General features: G+C 52.8%; 1 protein-coding gene across 1 annotated transcript in view; it reads left to right on the forward strand.

Moving 5' to 3' along the window:
• Nucleotides 1-21,871, forward strand: part of dscaml1 (DS cell adhesion molecule like 1) — a 164,420-nt gene that overhangs the window by 125,587 nt on the left and 16,962 nt on the right. Inside the window, exons 14-21 of the mRNA XM_088939931.1 lie at nucleotides 1,626-1,754; nucleotides 2,576-2,743; nucleotides 3,326-3,396; nucleotides 4,697-4,937; nucleotides 7,260-7,406; nucleotides 8,685-8,840; nucleotides 16,853-16,992; nucleotides 19,502-19,655. Of these exons, the coding sequence (XP_088796057.1) occupies nucleotides 1,626-1,754; nucleotides 2,576-2,743; nucleotides 3,326-3,396; nucleotides 4,697-4,937; nucleotides 7,260-7,406; nucleotides 8,685-8,840; nucleotides 16,853-16,992; nucleotides 19,502-19,655 (1,206 nt within the window). The remainder of the gene's footprint in view (nucleotides 1-1,625; nucleotides 1,755-2,575; nucleotides 2,744-3,325; nucleotides 3,397-4,696; nucleotides 4,938-7,259; nucleotides 7,407-8,684; nucleotides 8,841-16,852; nucleotides 16,993-19,501; nucleotides 19,656-21,871) is intronic.

Below are 21,871 nucleotides of genomic sequence, written 5' to 3' on the forward strand. Positions count from 1 at the left end.
GACAATACCCCTGACCACCTGCCCAGCACAGACACTGGACAATACCCCTGACCACCAGCCCAGCACAGACACTGACAATACCCCTGACCACCACCCCAGCACAGACACTGGACAATACCCTCGACCACCACCCCAGCACAGACACTGACAATACCCCTGACCACCACCCCAGCACAGACACTGGACAATACCCCCGACCACCACCCCAGCACAGACACTGGACAATACCCCTGACCACCACCCCAGCACAGACACTGACAGTACCCCTGACCACCACCCCAGCACAGACACTGACAATACCCCTGACCACCAGCCCAGCACAGACACTGACAATACCCCTGACCACCACCCCAGCACAGACACTGGACAATACCCCTGACCACCACCCCAGCACAGACACTGGACAATACTCCCGACCACCAGCCCAGCACAGACACTGACAGTACCCCTGACCACCTGCCCAGCACAGACACTGGACACTGTGGACACTGGACAATACCCCCTACCACCAGCCCAGCACAGACACTGGACAATACCCCCTACCACCAGCCCAGCACAGACACTGGACAATATCCCTGACCACCACCCCAGCACAGACACTGGACAATATCCCTGACCACCACCCCAGCACAGACACTGACAATACCCCTGACCACCACCCCAGCACAGACACTGGACAATACCCCCGACCACCTGCCCAGCACAGACACTGACAATACCCCCGACCACCAGCCCAGCACAGACACTGACAATACCCCTGACCACCACCCCAGCACAGACACTGGACAATACCCCTGACCACCAGCCCAGCACAGACACTGACAGTACACCTGACCACCAGCCTAGCACAGACACTGGACAATACCCCCGACCACCAGCCCAGCACAGACACTGGACACTGTGGACACTGGACAATACCCCCTGACCACCAGCCCAGCACAGACACTGGACACTGTGGACACTGGACAATACCCCTGACCACCATCACACATGAAAGGCCACACGAAAAACAGGACCTGGACAATCAAATTCAGTCTTTTTCAGGAAATCAATTGGACATTTGAGTTTTTTAATCTGAAAAAAAAAAAATAGTCCAGCCACAGATCTGTGCTTTAACAACCTTTCCATGTAGAATTTCTTCTCTTCTTACTGCTTCTGGGTTTGTGCTCTTGTGAACAGCTGAATCTCTTACTGTCACATGGAGCCAGTCACCTTACACAGCTGTTTGGAGATGTACGAGCCTGTGTCCTCTTTGTTACTCCTGCGCACACAGACAAGACCCTGTGTGTTATAATTATTTCCTTTTGTAGGTGCTGTTTTTTTCCCCAGCATGAAAGTTAGTATACTTTCTCATTTGCTGGGTGGCAGTTAGGAAGAGAATAAAATACAATAGAGAAGAACTCACTATTATTATGACTATAAAGCTGTAATTTAGGGATTGATGTTGTAGTTTGTCTGGAGACAATACTGATGTCACTCTGAAATAATCAGCTTACAATAAGTTATTTCCCATCGACCCAAAAGGCACATTTTGTCAACCAAAACTGCAAATGACTTATCAACGACACGGGTGGGTGAGTATTGTCCAGGTGTGTCCAGTGCTGAGTGAGTGCTCTCCCTCCCAGAGCCCCCCGACCCCCCCGAGCTGGAGGTGAAGGAGGTGAAGGCCCGCAGCATGAACCTGCGCTGGACCCAGCGCTTCGACGGCAACAGCATCATCACCAGCTTCGACATCGAGTACAAGAACAAGTCAGGTACAGCGGGACAGCAGTCCTCACACTGCCCTGCGCCGTCACACTGGGGCTTAACACTGCCCTGAGCACACTGGGGCTGTGTCAGCACTGCCCTGAGCACACTGGGGCTTAACACTGCCCTGAGCACACTGGGGCTGTGTCAGCACCGCCCTGAGCACACTGGGGCTGTGTTAACACTGCCCTGAGCACACTGGGGCTGTGTTAACACTGCCCTGAGCACACTGGGGCTGTATCAACAATTCCCTGAGCACACTGGGACTGTATTAACAATGCCCTGAGCACACTGGGGCTGTATTAACACTGCCCTGAGCACACTGGGGCTGTATTAACACTGCACTGAGCACACTGGGGCTGTATCAACACTGCCCTGAGCACACTGGGGCTGTATTAACACTGCCCTGAGCACACTGGAACTGTATTAACACTGCACTGAGCACACTGGGGCTGTGTCAACACTGCCCTGAGCACACTGGGGCTGTATTAACACTGCCCTGAGCACACTGGGGCTGTGTCAACACTGCCCTGAGCACACTGGGGCTGTATTAACACTGCCCTGAGCACACTGGGGCTGTGTCAACACTGCCCTGAGCACACTGGGGCTGTATTAACACTGCCCTGAGCACACTGGGGCTGTATTAACACTGCCCTGAGCACACTGGGGCTGTATCAACACTGCCCTGAGCACACTGGGGCTGTATTAACACTGCACTGAGCAGCCCCCCTGTCCCCTGCCCTGGTCTTCCTCCGCCCTCCGCGTGTCCCAGGGGGCCTCCTTCCCCGACTCATTCCTTCGCCTCTCTCTCACTCTCTCTCTCCCGCAGACTCGTGGGAGTTCAAGCACACCACCCGGAACATCTCCCCCACCATCAACCAGGCCAACATCGTGGAGCTGCACCCGGCGCGGGTCTACAGCATCCGCATGTACTCCTTCAACAAGATCGGCCGCAGCGAGGCCAGCAAGGAGCTGACCATCAGCACCGAGGAGGCAGGTAGGTGGCACCCCCCTCCTGTCCGCCCACCCGCTCGGTCGTTGGTAAACTAATCCCAGGATCTCATCCAGCCATTTCTGAAGACACCAGGGTGTCGGCTTCAACGACATGGCAAGTAGGCTTGTTCCCTACTCCCGCTGCCCTCTGCGTAAAGTAGCGCCTCCTGTCCTGATCGAAGGATCTCTCATGAAGCCATTTTGTGGAAGAAACCAGCGTACCAGCTTCAACAGCATGACTGGGCAGCTTGTTCCAGGCTCCCACCACTATTTGGTAAAGAAGCACCCGCTCTTCTGATTGGAGGATCACATCCAGCCAATCATATAAGTCTCCATGGCATGACTCAATAGCTTGTGCCACACTCCCACCCCCTTTGTGAAGAGACATGCCTCCTAAAGGTGAATTTTTCATCTTAAATTTCGGCTTCTGGTAAGATTTGTTCTGGGCGATTTTTTTGTTATCGGTAAGGGAGACAAGCAAACTGAACCAAAGTGTGAGACAGGATGAGCTGACAGATGTCACTGGATCAGCGCTGTTCTCACCGGGACTGACTGACGCCCCCGATACCTGTCTCCTACCTTACAGCACCCGACGGGCCTCCGCTGGACGTCACTCTGCAGCCAATGACCTCCCAGAGCATCCGGGTCACCTGGAAGGTGAGCCCCTGTTCTTGCACCCCTTCGCATTAGGCCTGCTGTCAGACCTGTGACACACCTGTTTAAATGGGTCGGTCTCAGAGGACACTATCAGACACACCCACAGGGGGAGTGATACTGTATCAGACACACCCACGGTGGGAGTGATACTGTATCAGACACACCCACAGGGGGAGTGATACTGTATCAGACACACCCACAGTGGGAGTGATACTGTATCAGACACACCCACTGTGGGAGTGATACTGTATCAGACACACCCACAGTGAGTTTGACACTGTATCAGACACACCCACAGTGGGTATGACACTATCAGACACACCTGCAGTGGGTGTGACACTATCAGACACACCTGCAGTGGGTGTGTCACTGGGTGAGACACACCCACAGTGGATGTGTCACTGAATAAGACACACCCATTGTGGAAGTGATACTGTATCAGACACACCCACAGTGGGAGTGATTCTGTGTGCTGCATCAGTAGAAATAAGGTGGAAATAGTGCTCTTTAAAAATAATGCTCTTTAGTACATATATAGTACATAACTCTTACATATACATCTTCCCAAACAACGCAAATTTCCATGGACCCATCAGTCAGGTGCAGTGAAGCCATGCAATATAGCGGCCCCACTCTCTCCAGACAGCAGGTGTGGAACCAGCTGGAAGCCTCAGCATCCTTGGTTTTTGAATTGTCACCCTGCCAGTGATCTTCTTCCATCTGGTGAGGTGACGGGGTGGAATTCTGGGGAATGTAGTTCAGGCAAGAGCTGCTGTCTTGTCTGAACCCACCTTCCCAGCGCAGACTAACTGTGTCAAGATTTGGCCGGGGGGGGCGATATAAAAGACATGGAGAGACGTCATCTCAAGCTTGCACCTCTTTGCAGCGGCTATGCAGTGTATTTATCTTACAGTGATGTTAAACTGCTTAAACTGTTACAAGTCGCAATCGTACAACACATGCAGAAGTAACTGAATTCAGCTTTAAATATGTTTTTTTTTTACCGTGAATGGTTTTGTTGTGTTTTGTGCTGGTTGAATATTAGGAGCAGTGAGGCATCACGCTGCTTGAGTCATTTTGCCCGAACCATACAGCGTGTTCCCTCTCCCGGCTGTCCTCTAGTCTCTGTGGGCACCCCTGTCTCTTACGCAGCACTGAGACTAGTTCAGTGTCCACTCTCTCACTCCTCAAAGCTGGGAGTCATTCTGCCCAAACCTTACAGTGTGGGCAAGCACAGCCAGTGAAATCCCAGTGGATCCCCTCCAACAGGCTTTCTCCTCTCCTTCCCTCCCTCTCCCAGGCCCCAAAGAAGGAGCTTCAGAATGGGGTGATCCGGGGCTACCAGATCGGATACCGGGAGAACGGACCCGGCAGCAACGGACAGTACACCATCTCCAACATGAAGGCGACGGGCGACAGCGAGGTGTACACCCTGGACAACCTGAAGAAGTTTGCCCAGTACGGAGTGGTGGTGCAGGCGCTGAACCGAGCCGGCACCGGGCCCTCCAGCACCGAGATCAACTGCACTACGCTGGAGGACGGTGAGGCACAGCAGACTTGACATGATCCCTGAGCCTGAGAGAGCACTGCACACTGGTCCTGAACACACTGCCACACTGCACACCAATCCTCACTGCACACTGGTCCTGAACACACTGCACACTGGTCCTGAACACACTGCCACACTGCACACCAATCCTCACTGCACACTGGTCCTGAACACACTGCACACTGGTCCTAAATTCACACTGCACACTGGTCCCAAACACACTGCCACACTGCACACCGATCCTCACTGCACACTGGTCCTGAACACACTGCACACCAATCCTCACTGCACAATGGTCCCGAACACACTGCACACTGGTCCTAAATTCACACTGCACACTGGTCCCAAACACACTGCCACACTGCACACCGATCCTCACTGCACACTGGTTCTCACTTCACACTGTACTTCAATGAGTTGTGTGTATGAAGTGCAGTGTGTGAGGTTCAGCTTACAGTGTATTGCACCCTTCTCTGTGATGGGGGGCGCTGTGCTGCTCCCTAATTGATCCATCAGGACACACAACTGCAATCACAAACCAACACTCATCCACTCAGCTCCTCCTCCATCCTTCAGCCCTAATTAGCCCTCTCATTAAAGTGTCACAACCGGGGTGAGAGAGTCCCATTACTGTCATAAAGCCCCAAACGCCTGCCCACTCTGCCCTCTCCCCAGTGCTTATTTCTGTATGACCGATCTGCCGCGCTCTCTGTCATGACTGCTTCCTCCTCCTACCCTTCATATCCCATAACTAATCACCAGAAATACCGTAAAGACCTAAAGGAAGCCGGAGCACAATGAGATCCTACTGTTTGCCGCTCGTGATGAGAATAGGAATAATAACAGTGATGACAGCGATAGAGATGATAGTCATCATTAGTGTGTCTTCTCGTTCCTGCTCTTCCAGCTGCAGTTAAACACAGCTGGGATAGCATTCTCTTCCCACTCTCCCCCCTCTCTCCCGCTCGCTTCCTCCCCATCCGCAGTGTCCTCTTGTCCGTCTCCTCCGTCTCCGCCCTGCCTGCTCCGTGTATCCCTGTCTGTTCCCTCCCTCTTTCCTTACCTCGCTCCCTTCCTCCCTCTCCCCCCCCCTCCCTCCTCTCTCATGGCTACAGGGTCTGCAAACAGTAATCAATTAGATTCTGCTGCAGCAGGCTGGTAATGATGTTACCTAAGTGGCAGTTAGTGTAAAGGCTGTCTGGGGGTCTGCAGAGCTCAGCCCCACCGGTCTCCTCAATAAACACCGTCATTCCTCTTCCGCAGTTGTTAGCTGCAGCTGAGCACTGTTGCGCCAGTCCGCCTCTCTCTCCCCCGCGCTGTGTCCACGAGCAGTGGACGTAAGCCACCCCCAGGAGCAGAACTTGACCTGAGCCGACGCCACTGCCCCTTCCAGCCTTGGCATCGTGGGAAATGGATACTGGCTCAGCTACGTCTGGGCGAGGCTGGGTGGCTGAGTGAGCCAAGGGCGAGGGCCTGTAGTTTAGAGCTCACCAGCTCCGAGTCCAGCTGTAGCGGCCTCCTTTCTGACACCCTAAGCGAACTAACCAAGCAAGCCCCTAGACAAAAGACACAGTTGCTTCCGGTAAATTGTGTAGTAACTCAGAACCCCTAACTTCTGCCAAGGCTAAGATACTGTGCTGCCTTCTTAAGAAGCAAGGTCTTCTTTGAGGTGAAACGTTGCCTGATGGTTTGGGGGAGGTGGAAATGAGTAAATCTCACGGCGGAGAGACATCCATTCTACAAAGGCGAAAGAGCGGGTATCCATGGCGGGGCTGCGGCAGAGATGTGCATTCTGCTGCACTGCAAGAAACACAGGGAGATTAAGCAAACATGCTTCCCTAAAGCAGCACCTCGAATTCCTTTCTTCCCAAGATGCCAGTTTGGCTGCACAATCCCATAATGCTCTTCTTCACCCTGGCCCTTCTCCCCCTCTCTTCTCGTTCTTTCCCACTTGTTACTTTTCCCAGCTTCGAGTTCAGCTGTCCGTCAGACACACGTCTTTGGCTTTTTAAACCTCTTGCCATAGACAGGTGTGGAACACTGGGTTTCAAACAGAAGCTCAGAAGGAGGTCAGACCCTAATCTCACCCATTTTCTCCCGCCTACATATGCAGTAAATCCCCCGTTTCTTTCGGACTTGCATTTGTGTTTAGTTTTTGCTCCCCTCCCCCCACCGCGGGGGGTACCCACAGCCCCAGTGTCCCCGATGTCCTGTCTTCCTTCGCAGCCGGTACAGCTCACGACTCGAATCGCGCCTCTTCTCCGCCTGCGGCGCCGAACTAACGTTCCTCTCCCTCCTCCCCTGCCCGTGGCAGTGCCCAGCCAGCCCCCGGAGAACGTGCGCGTGATGTCCATCACCTCCGACGTGGCCGTGCTGTCGTGGTCCGAGCCCCCCCGCATCACGCTGAACGGCGTGCTGAAAGGGTACCGCATCATCTACTGGTCGATCTTCCCGGACGGAGGTGGGTGCCCTCGCCCTTCCCTGCGTCCGTCTGCCCGCGCCGAGCCCCTGGCTCCGGGCATGCGCGTGTGCAGGTCACTGCACTGCGTCCGTGTGGGCTGCCAACCGTGTCAGTCTGTGTTTTCTTGACTTCAGCCTGTTCCTGTGTGTGATTGTGTGGGGTGGGGGGTCTGCCAGAGTCTTACTAGTAGTAATAATAATAACTATATTTTATAAACTTTATTTTATATAGCGCCTTTAAAGGTGGCTTCTCGAAGCGCTTTAAAGAATGACAACAACAATAAATAACAAGAATACACAATTACAATACACGGAGGAGACCATGGATGGTGGCACTAAGTATAGTAGGAGCAGAGGGGTGAAGAATGGAACCAGTTCAGTAAAGGCTCTTCTGAAGAAGAGGGTTTTGAGTCTGGATTTGAAGGAGTTTAGAGAAGGTGACTCTCTAAAATCCTTGGGGAGAGAGTTCCAGATCTTGGGGGCGCAGCAGGAGAAGGCCCTGTCACCCATAGAATGAAGACAGGCTTGGGGGACAGTAAGGAGGGCAGAATTAGAAGAGTGAAGGTTGCGAGGTGGGGAGTAGGGCGATAATAGTTCAGACAGGTACTGAGGTGCCAAGCCATGCAGAGCCTTATAGGTGAGCATGAGGATTTTAAAGTCTACACGGAATTTGACAGGAAGCCAGTGCAAAGACTCCAGGACAGGAGTAATGTGAACACTTGCACTAGACCTGGTCAGGATTCTTGCTGCCAAATTTTGGACATACTGCAGTTTGTTCAATGTAGATTTACTGTGTAAATCTACACTAGTAGATTATAGTAGTATAGTTTAGATTATAGTATAGTATAGATTGTAGTAGTGGCCTTACCGTGTGTCAGTCTGAGACAGTATGATCCCATGTCTGGTGTGTCAGTATGGTGCAGTAACTCAAGGTGTTGCCAAGACGAGAGTGTCCCAATCTCGTTTCTTTAACTTTTCTTATGCTGCTTTTATGTTTCCATCTGGGGGTAGTGCCTGTCTCAGCATGGCTGACCTACCCTAGTGTCAGCTTGTTTGAGATTCACTGTGCAGTACTGCTGTTTCTCTGCCTCTTAGCTGCATCTGTGTCCGATCCGCCATGTAGACCTCTGTGTGCTGAAAAGCTTCCAGAGCTCTGTGTGTGTGGACATGTTCTTCAGTGTGCGTTTTTTAAGAATCGGGACCAAGCGCGTGTGACAGATCTGTACTGTCCGCACCTGCAGGCAATCTCTTTCTCTTCATGTCTCTCTCACTCCCGTAGAGTGGGGAGAGATGCAGAACATCACAACGACACGAGAGAGGGTGGAGCTGAAGGGGCTGGAGAAATTCACCAACTACAGCGTGCAGGTGCTGGCGTACACGCAGGCCGGCGACGGGGTCAGGAGCCGCATGCTGAACGTCCAGACCAAGGAGGACAGTGAGTACACGCTTGTGCTTTCGTAAAAATCACTTGTCAATATAGCGCCTTTCAAACCCAATGACACTATACAAACGGTAAATGGAGAGGGTAGGTACTGGGGCTGTAGAGAGGGGAGAGGGTAGGTACTGGGGCTGTAGGGAGGGGAGAGGGTAGGTACTGGGACTGTAGGGAGGAGAGAGGGTAGGTACTGGGGCTGTAGAGAGGGGAGAGGGTAGGTACTGGGGCTGTAGGGAGGGGAGAGGGAAGATACTGGGGCTGTAGAGAGGAGAGAGGGCAGGTACTGGGGCTGTAGAGAGGAGAGAGGGTAGGTACTAGGGCTGTAGGGAGGGGAGAGGGTAGGTAGTGGGGCTGTAGGGAGGAGAGAGGGTAGGTACTGGGGCTGTAGAGAGGGGAGAGGGTAGGTACTGGGGCTGTAGGGAGGGGAGAGGGAAGATACTGGGGCTGTAGAGAGGAGAGAGGGCAGGTACTGGGGCTGTAGAGAGGAGAGAGGGTAGGTACTAGGGCTGTAGGGAGGGGAGAGGGTAGGTAGTGGGGCTGTAGGGAGGGGAGAGGGTAGGTACTGGGGCTGTAGGGAGGGGAGAGGGAAGATACTGGGGCTGTAGAGAGGAGAGAGGGCAGGTACTGGGGCTGTAGAGAGGAGAGAGGGTAGGTACTAGGGCTGTAGGGAGGGGAGAGGGTAGGTAGTGGGGCTGTAGGGAGGAGAGAGGGTAGGTACTGGGGCTGTAGAGAGGGGAGAGGGTAGGTACTGGGGCTGTAGGGAGGGGAGAGGGAAGATACTGGGGCTGTAGAGAGGAGAGAGGGCAGGTACTGGGGCTGTAGAGAGGAGAGAGGGCAGGTACTGGGACTGTAGGGAGGAGAGAGGGTAGGTACTGGGGCTGTAGAGAGGAGAGAGGGTAGGTACTGGGGCTGTAGGGAGGGGAGAGGGAAGATACTGGGGCTGTAGAGAGGAGAGAGGGCAGGTACTGGGGCTGTAGGGAGGGGAGAGGGTAGGTAGTGGGGCTGTAGGGAGGGGAGAGGGTAGGTAGTGGGGCTGTAGAGAGGAGAGAGGGCAGGTACTGGGGCTGTAGAGAGGAGAGAGGGCAGGTAGTGGGGCTGTAGGGAGGGGAGAGGGTAGGTAGTGGGGCTGTAGGGAGGGGAGAGGGTAGGTACTGGGGCTGTAGAGAGGAGAGAGGGCAGGTACTGGGGCTGTAGAGAGGAGAGAGGGTAGGTACTGGGGCTGTAGGGAGGGGAGAGGGTAGGTAGTGGGGCTGTAGGGAGGGGAGAGGGTAGGTACTGGGGCTGTAGAGAGGAGAGAGGGCAGGTACTGGGGCTGTAGAGAGGAGAGAGGGTAGGTACTGGGGCTGTAGGGAGGGGAGAGGGTAGGTACTGGGGCTGTATATGCAGTTGCAGCAGCAGAGCAGTGAGAGAGGAGAGGAAGGAGGAGGTGGAAGTGGGATCTGAACAAAGGCTCGTGCCCCTGGGCGAGCTGCTGAGGGAGGGAGAGGGGGGCGGTCAGGGGAGGAGGGTGATTAAAGCTTATTTGTGGGCTGATGTGCCATTAACAGTGTTAATGAGAATTAAGAAGCTTGCGCTTATGGCCGAAGGGGGGTCTCACACAGCTTACCGCCTATACAAGAAGGGATTAATTCTTCATGGATTAAAGAGAATTAATTTGTGCTTACACTGTTGAGGTTTGGATTAGGGTTGTATCTGTGTCTCCTGGCCTCAGAGAAAAGGGAATGGGGGAAGGGGCTGCAGATGGGGCATCGGAACAAGAAACGCTGGCCATGACGCGCGCTCTGAAACACTTGCACGCTTGCCTCATGATAAAGTAGTCATGATACACGTTGCCTGTATTGTAGATAAAGAATATCAATAACCCTCACACTTCTATAGCTCTGTTCTGGACGCTCCACTCGAAGCTCTTTACAGGTCATGGGGATCCCCTCCACCCCCACCAGTGTGCAGCCCCACCTGGATGATGCTCCAGTCCTCTCCCCACACACCAGCTCTCAGTGGGGAGGAGAGCAGAGTGATGAAGCCAGTTCAGAGATGGGGATTATTAAGAGGCCATGACTGGGGAAAGGCCAGGGGGGAATTTGGCCAGGACACCGGGGTAACACCTCTACTTGTTTCGAGAAACACTCTGGGATTTTTAATGACCACAGAGGGTCAGGACCTCAGTTTTACGTCTCATCCGAAGGACGGCGCCTGTTTACAGTCTAGTGTCCCCGTCACTATACTGGGGCATTAGGACCCACACAGACCGCAGGATGAGCGCCCCTTACTGGTCTTACTAACGCTATTGACTGGGACAGGTACTGGCCAGGCTCATACCTATGATATTGCTGCTGGCTGTATCACACTGTCATGTGTTCCAGCTCCGCTATCACAGGTTGCACACGTCTGGCCACCAGCCTGCAAGCTGCTGCGTGTCCTGTAGGATCTGGTCTCTGTGTCCTCCCCTTGGCAACATCCGTACCTGCGAGATTCTACCAGTCTCAGACTGGTCCCTTCAACAAAATCACTCCCCTGAGCTCTGGAAAGTGTATGAAATAGCAGAATTCAGGTGTACGGACCCTGAGGGCTTGATGCGATCGAGACAGTGGCTAGCTCAAGGTGTGCCCACACCTGCTGCCCTGGCATTGCTCAAAAGGCCACACACACACACACACACACACACACACACACACACACACAGAGTCACTTTCTCTGCAAGTGTGTGTGTGTGTGTGGCTTCTTCCCTGGCTCTCCCTGGCTCTTCCGGAGAGTCGTATAAAATTAAAATGTTAATCATGTTAATTATGGACTGCACCGTGAGATTAAGACGCTCTCTCTCCTGCTGGATCTAGAAGCCACTGTCGCTCGGGGTTGCGGATTCCGGTTTATTATCGGTTTGGCCCGCTCTTTTTTGTGTTCCTCCTCTCCGCCTTTGTGACTCTCTCTGCCATCTCTTGCTCTGCCTCCTTCCCGTATTTAACCATTTCACGGTCTCCTGCCTCGTCCCCCCCCCCCCGGTCTTCTCTCTCTGCCTCTCGGAAGCGTGCTCTCACTTGATGTGTCCTCCCCCCCCCTCACTCCGACACTTTTCTCCCCTCTCTCTCTCTGCCCCTCCCTCTCCCAGTCCAGTTGTGTCAGCGCAGGGCCTCAGTGATGTGTGTTGTCAGCGTGTCCGGAGGCAGGCTGGTCTCCACACAACACACAGCGAACATGACATCTCTCCCCTCTCAGCGCCCTGCTAACATATGGAGGGGTGATTGGAGACGGTTTCTGCAAATCCTCTCCCAAGTGAAAGGCACAGCCTCTAGGATTTCATTTGTCTTTTCTGGTTGTTGTGGTTCTTGTTCTGCTGCAGGGTGATATCCATCTATCTAGTAGGTTTTGCAGTCTGTAAAGCTAGATGTGATGCAGAGAGTAGACGTCAACTGTGCTGTATGATAGCAGATAGAGAGGGAACTACTCTGAGTTTAGAGCCAATTCTCTGCGGATCATTTGTCAATTTCCAACCCAAAGGAGAAGATAAGATGTTAATATCTGCACTCCAGAGTGTTGATATGTGTGTCTTTTTTTTTGCAAAGTGCATTCTGTGTTCCACCTTTGGAGAATTTTAAAATGTGCAGATATGTCTCGCATATTGCAGTCAAGCCATTCACTGTGGAGAGAAATAAGATCTTAGATCTTCCACCACGTTTCCACTGGTGCCCCTTGGTTCGAGTTTCACTCTTTGCTCTGAAGAAGTCCGCTGGGATGACTGTCAGTGCCTTTGAGGAATTTCGGAGCTGGGATCAGACCCTCTCCTAATAGTCTTTCTTCACGACTATAAGGATTCAGTTCCTTCTGCCTGCCAGTGTAGGAGATTTAGCATGTGTTTCCTGACCAACGCTACGCCGATAGGTGACAGTCCTAGGAGCCCAGAGTCTGCAGACTCTCATGTCCTGGTGTAGCGTCTCTGGTTTCCCATTAGGTCATTCTGCTTTGATTGTCTCCATGTCACCTTTTAAATACCCCTCCAAAATGGGGGATTTGGAGGAACAGTATAGTAGATGAGCCCTCCCATAAATTCTTTGCCCTCCTGCCATCTGGAAAAAGATATCGCAGTGTACGGGCCAGCTCCACCAGATTCTGGAACAGCTTTTTCCCTCAGGCTGTCAGGCTTCTCTGTCAGGCCCTGGTACCTCCTTGTACCCACTCCAGTTCCAGAAACAAGGTTTAAACTCCCCCAGTGTTTAGTGTATATTGTGTGATGTATCTTTTGTACTATTCTGTAACAGTTAGATTGCACTATGTACATATCCTGTGTACACTGCCTCTGTTCCTTAGTTTGCATTTATTAATATTGGTATTATTAGTCCTGTCTACTTTGTCTGTGTCAGTGTCTTATCTGGAATTGCACTGTGGACCAGGAGGAACGATATTTCGTTCCACTGTATACTTGTATATGGCTGGAATGACAAATAAACCTGAACTTCTTGCAAGTGCAGCGATCATGACCAGCTGGGAGAGAGCCATGCTCCACAAGTTAGTTTTAGTCCAGCCTTTTAAGAACTGATCTCTGGTCCTTGCAATGAGAAGGACACACTCTGCAGATTGCCATGTCTGCCAGTCAACGGTTTGAGGTTCAAACTCGAAACTCCATCCATTTTCTAACCTCATTATCCAGTATGAGGTTGCAGGGGAGCCAGAGACTATCCCAGCATCCAACGAGCCCAAGGCAGGGTACACCCTGGACAGGACACTAGTCCTTTGCAGGACACACACAGACAAACACACTCACACCAAGCTACCTAGCTGGTAGGTAAATCAGGTATATACCTCCGCAGGTATATATCTCCACAGCTCCCGGCCCCACTGGAGCCCAGCAGGTGTGAGCCTGGCCAGTACCTGGAGGGGGGACTCCTGGGAAAGCTAAGGCTGCCGCTGGAAGAGGTGTTAGTGGGGCCAGTAGGGGGCGCTCACCCTGCAGGCTGTGTGGGTCCTAATGCCCCAGTATAGTGATGGGGGCACAGGACAATAAACAAAGGGCGCCGTCCTTCAGATAAGATGTAAAACTGAGGTCCTGACTCTCTGTGGTCATTAAAAATCCCAGGGCGTTTCCAAGTAGGGAAACAAGTAGGGGTGTTACCTTGGTGTCCTGGCTAAATTTCCCCCTGGCCTTTCCCAGTCATGGCCTCCTAATAATCCCCCTCTCTGAACTGGCTTCATCACTCTGCTCTCCTCCCCACTGAGAGCTGGTGTGTGGGGAGAGGACTGGCGTACTTTGGCTGCCGTGGCATCATCCATACCTGGGGGTCACACATTACCTGTAAAGCGATTGGAGTGGAGTGTCCAGAAAAGTGCTGTATAAGTGTAGGGAATTATTATTATTATTATTATTATGAGCTAACGAGCCCCTCACCCCCGCACCTATATACTTGACAGTTACCCTTGAGCTCTGACCTGCCAGTAGGTCTAGGGGGCACCTGAGACCCCCCTCCCCCCCTACATGCTCAGGCTTCAGCTGAGAGCCTGTCCAGCCCAGTGCAGTAGAGCAGTGTATGGTATCCTCGCTGTGGGGTATGGATTAGACAGCTTCGCCGCCTGCCTGGTGACAGGTGCCCAGGCTGCAGATTACAGCCCTGCGGGATTAAACTATAATAATGATGATGATGTATTTTTCCCTAAACTCCATCCAAACCCCTCCTGCTAGAGCCTTAAATATCCTTTCTGCTCCAGATTCGCAGATTCCCTGTCACAGCGCTAAAGCTGCAATAATAATAACTGTCTGTGGTGGAGAATTACTGACCCCCTTCACTCAGTCATTCCTCGTCCCTCTGTCCCTGCTCTGTCCCCTCTCCTGGCTGTCCTCTAGTCCCTGTCTCTGACACAGCACCGGGACGAGATCAGTGTCCACTCTCTCTCTCCTCAAAGACTGGTGTATTTTTTATAGACGGGGTATCAGTAGGTGTAGCAAATACTAATAGCGTTACAGCAGTACCGTGTGAGTGTGTCTGCACTGTAGTTTGTGTGTGTGTACTGACCAGTGTGTCCACGTGTGTTGCAATTAGGTTGCTGGGCGCTGTGTTAAGCAGGACAGTGGGATGTGAGGCCTATTGCGAAATCAGGCCCCAAACCAACCAGAGACGGGTGGTTTCTATCCTGATCCTATATCCTGTGTCCTATGAAAATAATCTACTTTTTGAAAAAGATGGAGAGGATTTTGCTCTCTGGTGGGAGGCAGTGCCTAACGTAAGAAATGCACGTGCAGTGCGTGTCTGTCCAGGCTTTGAGCAGACAGAAACTGGCTAGCAGGTCATTCCCCCCTCAGTCCTGGGTCTTCCCCCTGGCCCTGGGGTTTTCAGGAAGGACCCATCGGGCTGTGTCCATCTCGCCAAACAGACTTTCCCGCTCCTGCTTTGCGGCGGGAGCAGTTTCCAGATCATGGCCGCTCGGGCTCAGTGACTGTACGCTCGAGAGCATGCAGGGGTTACTGTCAGAAGGGCCGAATATCCCAGCCCATCGCTGTCCGGACACAAGTTCAGATCCCAGACTGGGGCTCTTCACTGCAGTCCGACAGAGTCCTGGATGGACATGAGGACAGTGATGGGACCTGGGAATTTAGACAAACCTCGCGATAGGAGTGTGAAGCGACCGCGTGGCTTTGCTGTCAGGAGGGATGGAGCGAAGGCTGGAGTTTCAGCTCCCGATCCCTCCCTCTGCCCCTTGCAGAGTGCCTGCTGTGGAGAGCGTTTCAGCTCTGGGCGTCGGCTCCAGGAAGAGCGCTGCTCACTTCGGCACCCTGCCCCTACACATCCCACATCCGCCCTCCTCACCGGCCCGGGGCAAACCCCCAGCCCCCTGCCGCTCGGGCTGCCCTGAGCCTCAGGCTGGAGGAGGACAGTACAAGTTCCAGCTGAGATGTTGCTGCCCTCCTCTGTCCAGTCCGAGCAGCACATGGGGAGGAGAGTCGTGCTGCGGTGGTGCTGCTTCACCCTGAGCTGCGCAGAACAAAGTGCTCTCGGCTCCACTAAGCCGAACTGAGCTGTGTGCTTTCCGTCAATATGGCGCAGTTTTTTGCACGACAAAGTCTACACACGCCTTGTTGGAATTTCAGCTTTTGTTGATGTCAAGGCTGAAATCAAGACAAACCATGTCAGACCTGGTATAGTGATTGCTCTGTAGTTCTTCTAACAAGGGGAGCACATCCACAGTATTTAATAGAGGGATTATGACTGGGGAACAGTGTTTACTTTCAATCTGATCTCTGCCGTTGAGTGTACAGCACTGTTTTATCCTAAGAGCGAAGCTGCAGAGTAAACGCACAATTATATGTACAGTATGTATCTTGTTTTCTGTACGAATCAGTGGAAGACACGGAGTGGCAGCACTGCAAAAGAAAAACCATTTCTTGCATCGCAAACCCAAATTGTCCTTAAGCACTAACATGTAGGAAGGAGACCTGCAGTACTTCATCTGCCGCTGAAGTGCAGACCTCTCCTGGCAGAGTTTTACCTCCTGACGTAAGTTGGCAATTCAGGGAGGCCGTACTAGGCGAACCCACAGCGGGCTGGCCACAGTGCCATCTTCTCTTTTATCGGTTCAGTACTTGAGGCCTGGCCTTGGTTTGAACTCTCATCCGAATGACGGTACCGTCAACACCGTGTTTCTCTGCAAGAATCTAGCCCTGGTTTAGTGATTCAAGTCCTGGGAGGATGAGCGCCACCTGCTGGTCCACAAACACCCAGCTTCTGAGACCAAACAAAATTGGCCTGCCAGGTGTTCTGGGGCACAGGGTTCGGTTCAGAGGATGGGTGCCCTCTGTGTGGTTTGGGTTAGGGCTCGACCTGAGTTACGGATGTGTCCAGGTGAAGACGAACTGGCTGTGGGTTATATGCTATGCCTCCATATACAGTAGGGCCTTAGGAAATGTTCTGTGAGTAATGTGTTCAAGTGTCATTGCGTGAAAAGTCAGTTGACCGAAGTTTCTGGTGAGGAATTGTGGGAAACTGACGCTGTTGGCGGGAGCCTAACCTGTCTGTCTGTCTGTATTTCAGATCCAGGGCCGCCAGCTGGGATCAAGGCTGTGCCCTCGTCTGCCAGCAGCGTGGTGGTGTCCTGGCTGCCCCCGACCAAACCCAACGGCATCATCCTCAAATACACCATCTTCTGCTCCAGCCCCGGCTCCGGGCAGCCTGTAAGTCACAGGGCATCCTAGCAGCTGGTCCTCTCTGGAGCAGAGCTCCTGGATGTGATTACCTTTTAAGTGCAATTCTGTAAGCCTGTGCCTTCGTGTGTCCACATTGCTCATGGCCTGTGTGTGTGGCTATAGCCAGGGTGCATCTGCAGAGAGTGAGGGTGTACGGGGGCACCATGTGGGCGCAGCTGAGCTCGTCCTGGCTTCTTCTCTGTGCCATTCTCCAGCTCAGCACTGGCAGCCCCACTGGAGCTCAGCAGTGTGAGCCTGGCCAGCACCTGGATGGGAGACTCCTGGGAAAGCTGAGGCTGCTGCTGGAAGAGGTGTTAGTGGGACTAGTAGGGGGCGCTCACCCAGCGGGCTGTGTGGGTCCTAATGCCCCAATATAGTGAACTGGGCATGTTCGGCATTGAGGCTTTCCAATAACTCCAGGCTGCCAGTAGGTGGCGCTCTCCCCCCCCCCCCCCCATAGCAGAAATTCCAGTCCGGTCTCCCAGTATGGGGACGGGGGGGCCTGTGCTGCAGGAGCCTTCCGGACGTCGCACCTTAATTCAACCGGTGAAGCCTCCCTGGCCCCCCGGCCTCTGTGCACACGTGTCCCCAGTAAATCACCGCCTCAGGACCAGAGAGGCCTGCACACTGGCCCCACTGTGCCATAGTGCATGTTGTGTTATCTGTGTGTGTGTGTGCTCTCTTCTGAGTGTGCGTATCCAGTTGTGTGTGTGTATAGTGTTTCTGTGAGTCTCCTCTCAAGCTCATTTGCATATCTGTGTCTGATCATGTTGCCACGACAACCTCATCTGTTCATCAGGGAGGCTGAGGAACAGCAGTGAGATCAGAGAGGGTGTGAATTACACTCACACACACGCACACACCGCACACACACACCGCACACTCCACACGCAATACACTCTCCACACACACCACACACCGCACTCTCCACACACACACACCGCACACTCCACACGCAATACACTCTCCACACACACCACACACCGCACTCTCCACACACACACACCGCACACTCCACACACACACACGCACACACCGCACACTCCACACACACACGCACACACACACCGCACACCCCACACGCAATACACTCTCCACACACACGTCGCAAACACCACACACACCAAACACACACACAATACACACCACATACACCACACACTACACACCATACACACAGGGCATGCAGTTCCTGAAATCCACGGGGCTGGCTGGTGCTCTGACTGCAGTGACCGGGGGGCAGATGGCCCGAGAGATCAAATGAGTCAAATGCAGAGAAGCTAATCTGGCGAGTCGAGCATTATAATAATAATCATAATAATATCCTCACACTTCTATAGCGCTGTTCTGGACACCACTCAGAGCTCTTTACAGGTAACCGGGATCCCCTCCACCACCCCCAGTGTGCAGCCCCACCTGGATGATGCTCCACTCCTCTCCCAACACACCAGCTCTCAGTGGGGAGGAGAGCAGAGTGATGAGGCAGTTCAGAGATGGGGGTTCTTAGGAGGCCATGACTGGGAAAGGCCAGGGGGAAATTTGGCCAGGACACCAGGGTAACACCCCTACTCTTTTTGAGAAACACCCTGGGATTTTTAATGACCGTAGAGAGTCAGGAGAGTCAGAGTTTATTTTTTTACAGTATACCTTTGTACAGTATGATATTTTTTTTACAATGCCCCATCACTGTACTGGGGCATTAGGACCCACACAGACCGCAGGGTGAGTGCCCCCTACTGGCCCCACTAACACCTCTTCCAGCAGCAGCCTTAGCTTTCCCAGGAGTCTCCACTCCAGGTACTGGCCAGGCTCACACTGCTGAGCTCCAGGGGGGCTGCCAGTGCTGAGTTGCAGATTGATATACAGTAGCTGCTGGCAATAGAATATGCTGACAGAGATCATGGAACATGCTGCAGTTCCTGTTTATATCTCTCGTGTCTGTGTGTCTCTGGGTGCTCCAGTGTGTCTATCTCTCGTGTCTGTGTGTCTCTGGGTGCTCCAGTGTGTCTATCTCTCGTGTCTGTGTGTCTCTGGGTGCTCCAGTGTGTATATCTCTTGTGTCTGTGTGTCTCTGGGTGCTCCAGTGTGTCTATCTCTTGTGTCTGTGTGTCTCTGGGTGCTCCAGTGTGTATATCTCTTGTGTCTGTGTGTCTCAGGGTGCTCCAGTGTGTCTATCTCTTGTGTCTGTGTGTCTCTGGGTGCTCCAGTGTGTCTATCTCTTGTGTCTGTGTGTCTCTGGGTGCTCCAGTGTGTCTATCTCTTGTGTCTGTGTGTCTCAGGGTGCTCCAGTGTGTCTATCTCTTGTGTCTGTGTGTCTCAGGGTGCTCCAGTGTGTCTATCTCTTGTGTCTGTGTGTCTCTGGGTGCTCCAGTGTGTATATCTCTTGTGTCTGTGTGTCTCTGGGTGCTCCAGTGTGTCTAGCTCTTGAGTCTGTGTGTCTCCGGGTGCTCAGGTGTGTATATCCCTGGTCATCCTTGTGTCTGTGTGTCTCCTGCAGGCCCCCAGCGAGTACGAATCCAGCCCCGAGCAGCTGTTCTACCGGATAGCCCATCTGACCCGAGGCCAGCAGTACCTCATCTGGGCGGCCGCGGTCACCTCCGCTGGCCGTGGCAACATCAGTGAGAAGGTCACCGTGGAGCCTGCTGGGAAGGGTGAGTCCCCGGGGAGGCCTGAAACCACATCCTGCCTCACACCGTGCGGAAATGATTCCCAAAATCCAAGCATTACCCTCCAGGTCCTGGGGCTTGTCTTTCGTCCTCGGAATCAGCTCTTACTTGCCTCTGAGTCAACTTTTTTTGTTTTAAAAGTTTTAAAAACTTAAATGCATGTAAATACAAATATTTTCAGTTGTTTTTCACACATTATTTAAGGGAAAACAGGTGTGGGGAAGGAGACAGGGTAGTAGCCCAATTTAAGGTAGGGTGGGTGAAGTTATGCAAGTATATTACAAGACTATTGATTTTGGGGAAAAAAACTACCGTGCAATTTCCAGAATGTGGACAGGGCTCCTGTTGGAGTCTCCCACTTTCTGCCTCAAGCGCCCTCTGGCAGCGTGCTGGGGAATTGATATCTCCGGCGCTGGTACAGATCAGACCCGGCTGTGCTGAGCTTCTGAGGTCTGACTTCATCAGATCTCGAGGTATTCCCCTCCTCCTCGCTCACATGAAGGACTCAGACTGAGAACCAGCGGGCACATTGGCCTGCGCAGCACCAGCTGGACCCCAGCCCTCAATCTGTCAGCTGTGAAAGGACATTGCGTCGGCTGTGTGCTGCACCCTACAGTACCTTCCCCTCCGGGACCCTGAGCCCAGGCTGCTCAGGGCCTGTGGTTGAATGGGCTGGCGTGCATCTCCAAGATACTGTAGATTAAACCAGTTCCCTTCACTCGTTTCTACGGCTCCTCTTCTGTCAGTGACCTGTGCCATTGAGGAGGCTATCCCATGAGCGCAGGGTCAGGACAGTGAAGCAAGGACACACCTCTCCGCTGGTGCTGTCTCCACGAATTGGTTTCTGACCGCGTTCATCTTCACTGTCGTTCTCTCTTTACTGGGTCCCTCGGTCTGTCCTCCGTCCTGGAGACCTTCCTCCTCTCATCGCGTTGTCTTGCTGATCAAGACTGCCTTTGTGTTTGTGCGGAGGCTGGGTCAGGACCGCAGGACCGCTCTCTGGAATCTAGTGATGGCTGCTGTGTGGATCCGCCCCTCTCTGTCTCCCTGCTCTGCACTCTCTCTTTTCCCCTCTGCTCTCTATTCCCCCTCGTCCGTTTGCCTCTCTCCATCCCCGTCTCCCCACTCGCCGTTCTTCCTCCTCTCTCGTCTCCTCGCCGCCGCTCCTCTCGAACAGCCTTTGTCAGTGTTCAATTGACAGCGGGCTTTGCTGTAGGGAAGGGGCCACTGTTAATTATTTCACTTGAGCTGGGTCGGCCAAATTAACCAGCCTCCTTCCAAGTCGAGACAAGAAATGTCTTCACCAACAGACAAGGTATTTGAGAGAGGGGAAAGGACTGGATCAATATCTTGTGGATTGCCCATGGAGAGAGAGCACAATACAGATAGCGTTCTTTTCTCTGAAGTTAATAACGAGCTGTAAAAGAGCCTCTGTCAGGCAGGCCCACTCAATACTTCATTGAGCAGGCAGGAGTAGTAACAGAGAGAGCACCATTAATATATCAGATAGTGGCTACCTCAGTGAGTCTGTGTGAGGCCGTGCGAGTCTGCGTGCAACAGTGCACGTCTGTGTGAGTCTGTGTGTGTCTGTGCATGATATCACAAGATGTGTGCTTACTCTCCTGCCCAGATAGCGCCTACCTCAGTGAGGCTGCACGCGTCTATGCGCTTTTGCGTGCGACAGTGCACGTCAGTGTGCATCTGTGTGAGTCTGCGTGTGTGCGTGATATCATGAGAGGTGTGCTTACTCTCCCGGTCAGATAGTGGCTTCCTCAGTGAGGCTGCGTGTGACAGTGCACATCTGTGCGCTTCTGTGTGAGTCAGTGTGCATCTGTGTGAGGCTGTATGTGAGTCTATGTGTGATATCACAAGATGTGTGCTTACTCTTCTGATTAGATTGTGGCTGCCTCAGCATATCTGGTTACTGCTTATTACTTAGGGGGAGAAGCCTATGGCCTATGACAAAGGCCCATGTTTGTGTTAGTCCGTGGTTATGTTTGGTCTCTACATGTGTGTTAGTGTAGAGTGCAACTGAGTGTGTGTTTTGCATGTTTGCTTGTAAATCGATTATGTAGGAGACTGAAAACCTTGCATTTAGTGAGCATTTCACTAAAATCACACACAAACAACCAAATTATTTCTGTATTTTTTTCCTCACCAGATCTCGCATGTAATTAAAAAAGCTGGGAGATGCTGCTCTC

This window comes from Atractosteus spatula, chromosome 22 (assembly GCF_055471065.1).
Source record: "Atractosteus spatula isolate fAtrSpa1 chromosome 22, fAtrSpa1.hap1, whole genome shotgun sequence".
In the NCBI taxonomy this organism is placed as follows: domain Eukaryota; kingdom Metazoa; phylum Chordata; class Actinopteri; order Semionotiformes; family Lepisosteidae; genus Atractosteus; species Atractosteus spatula.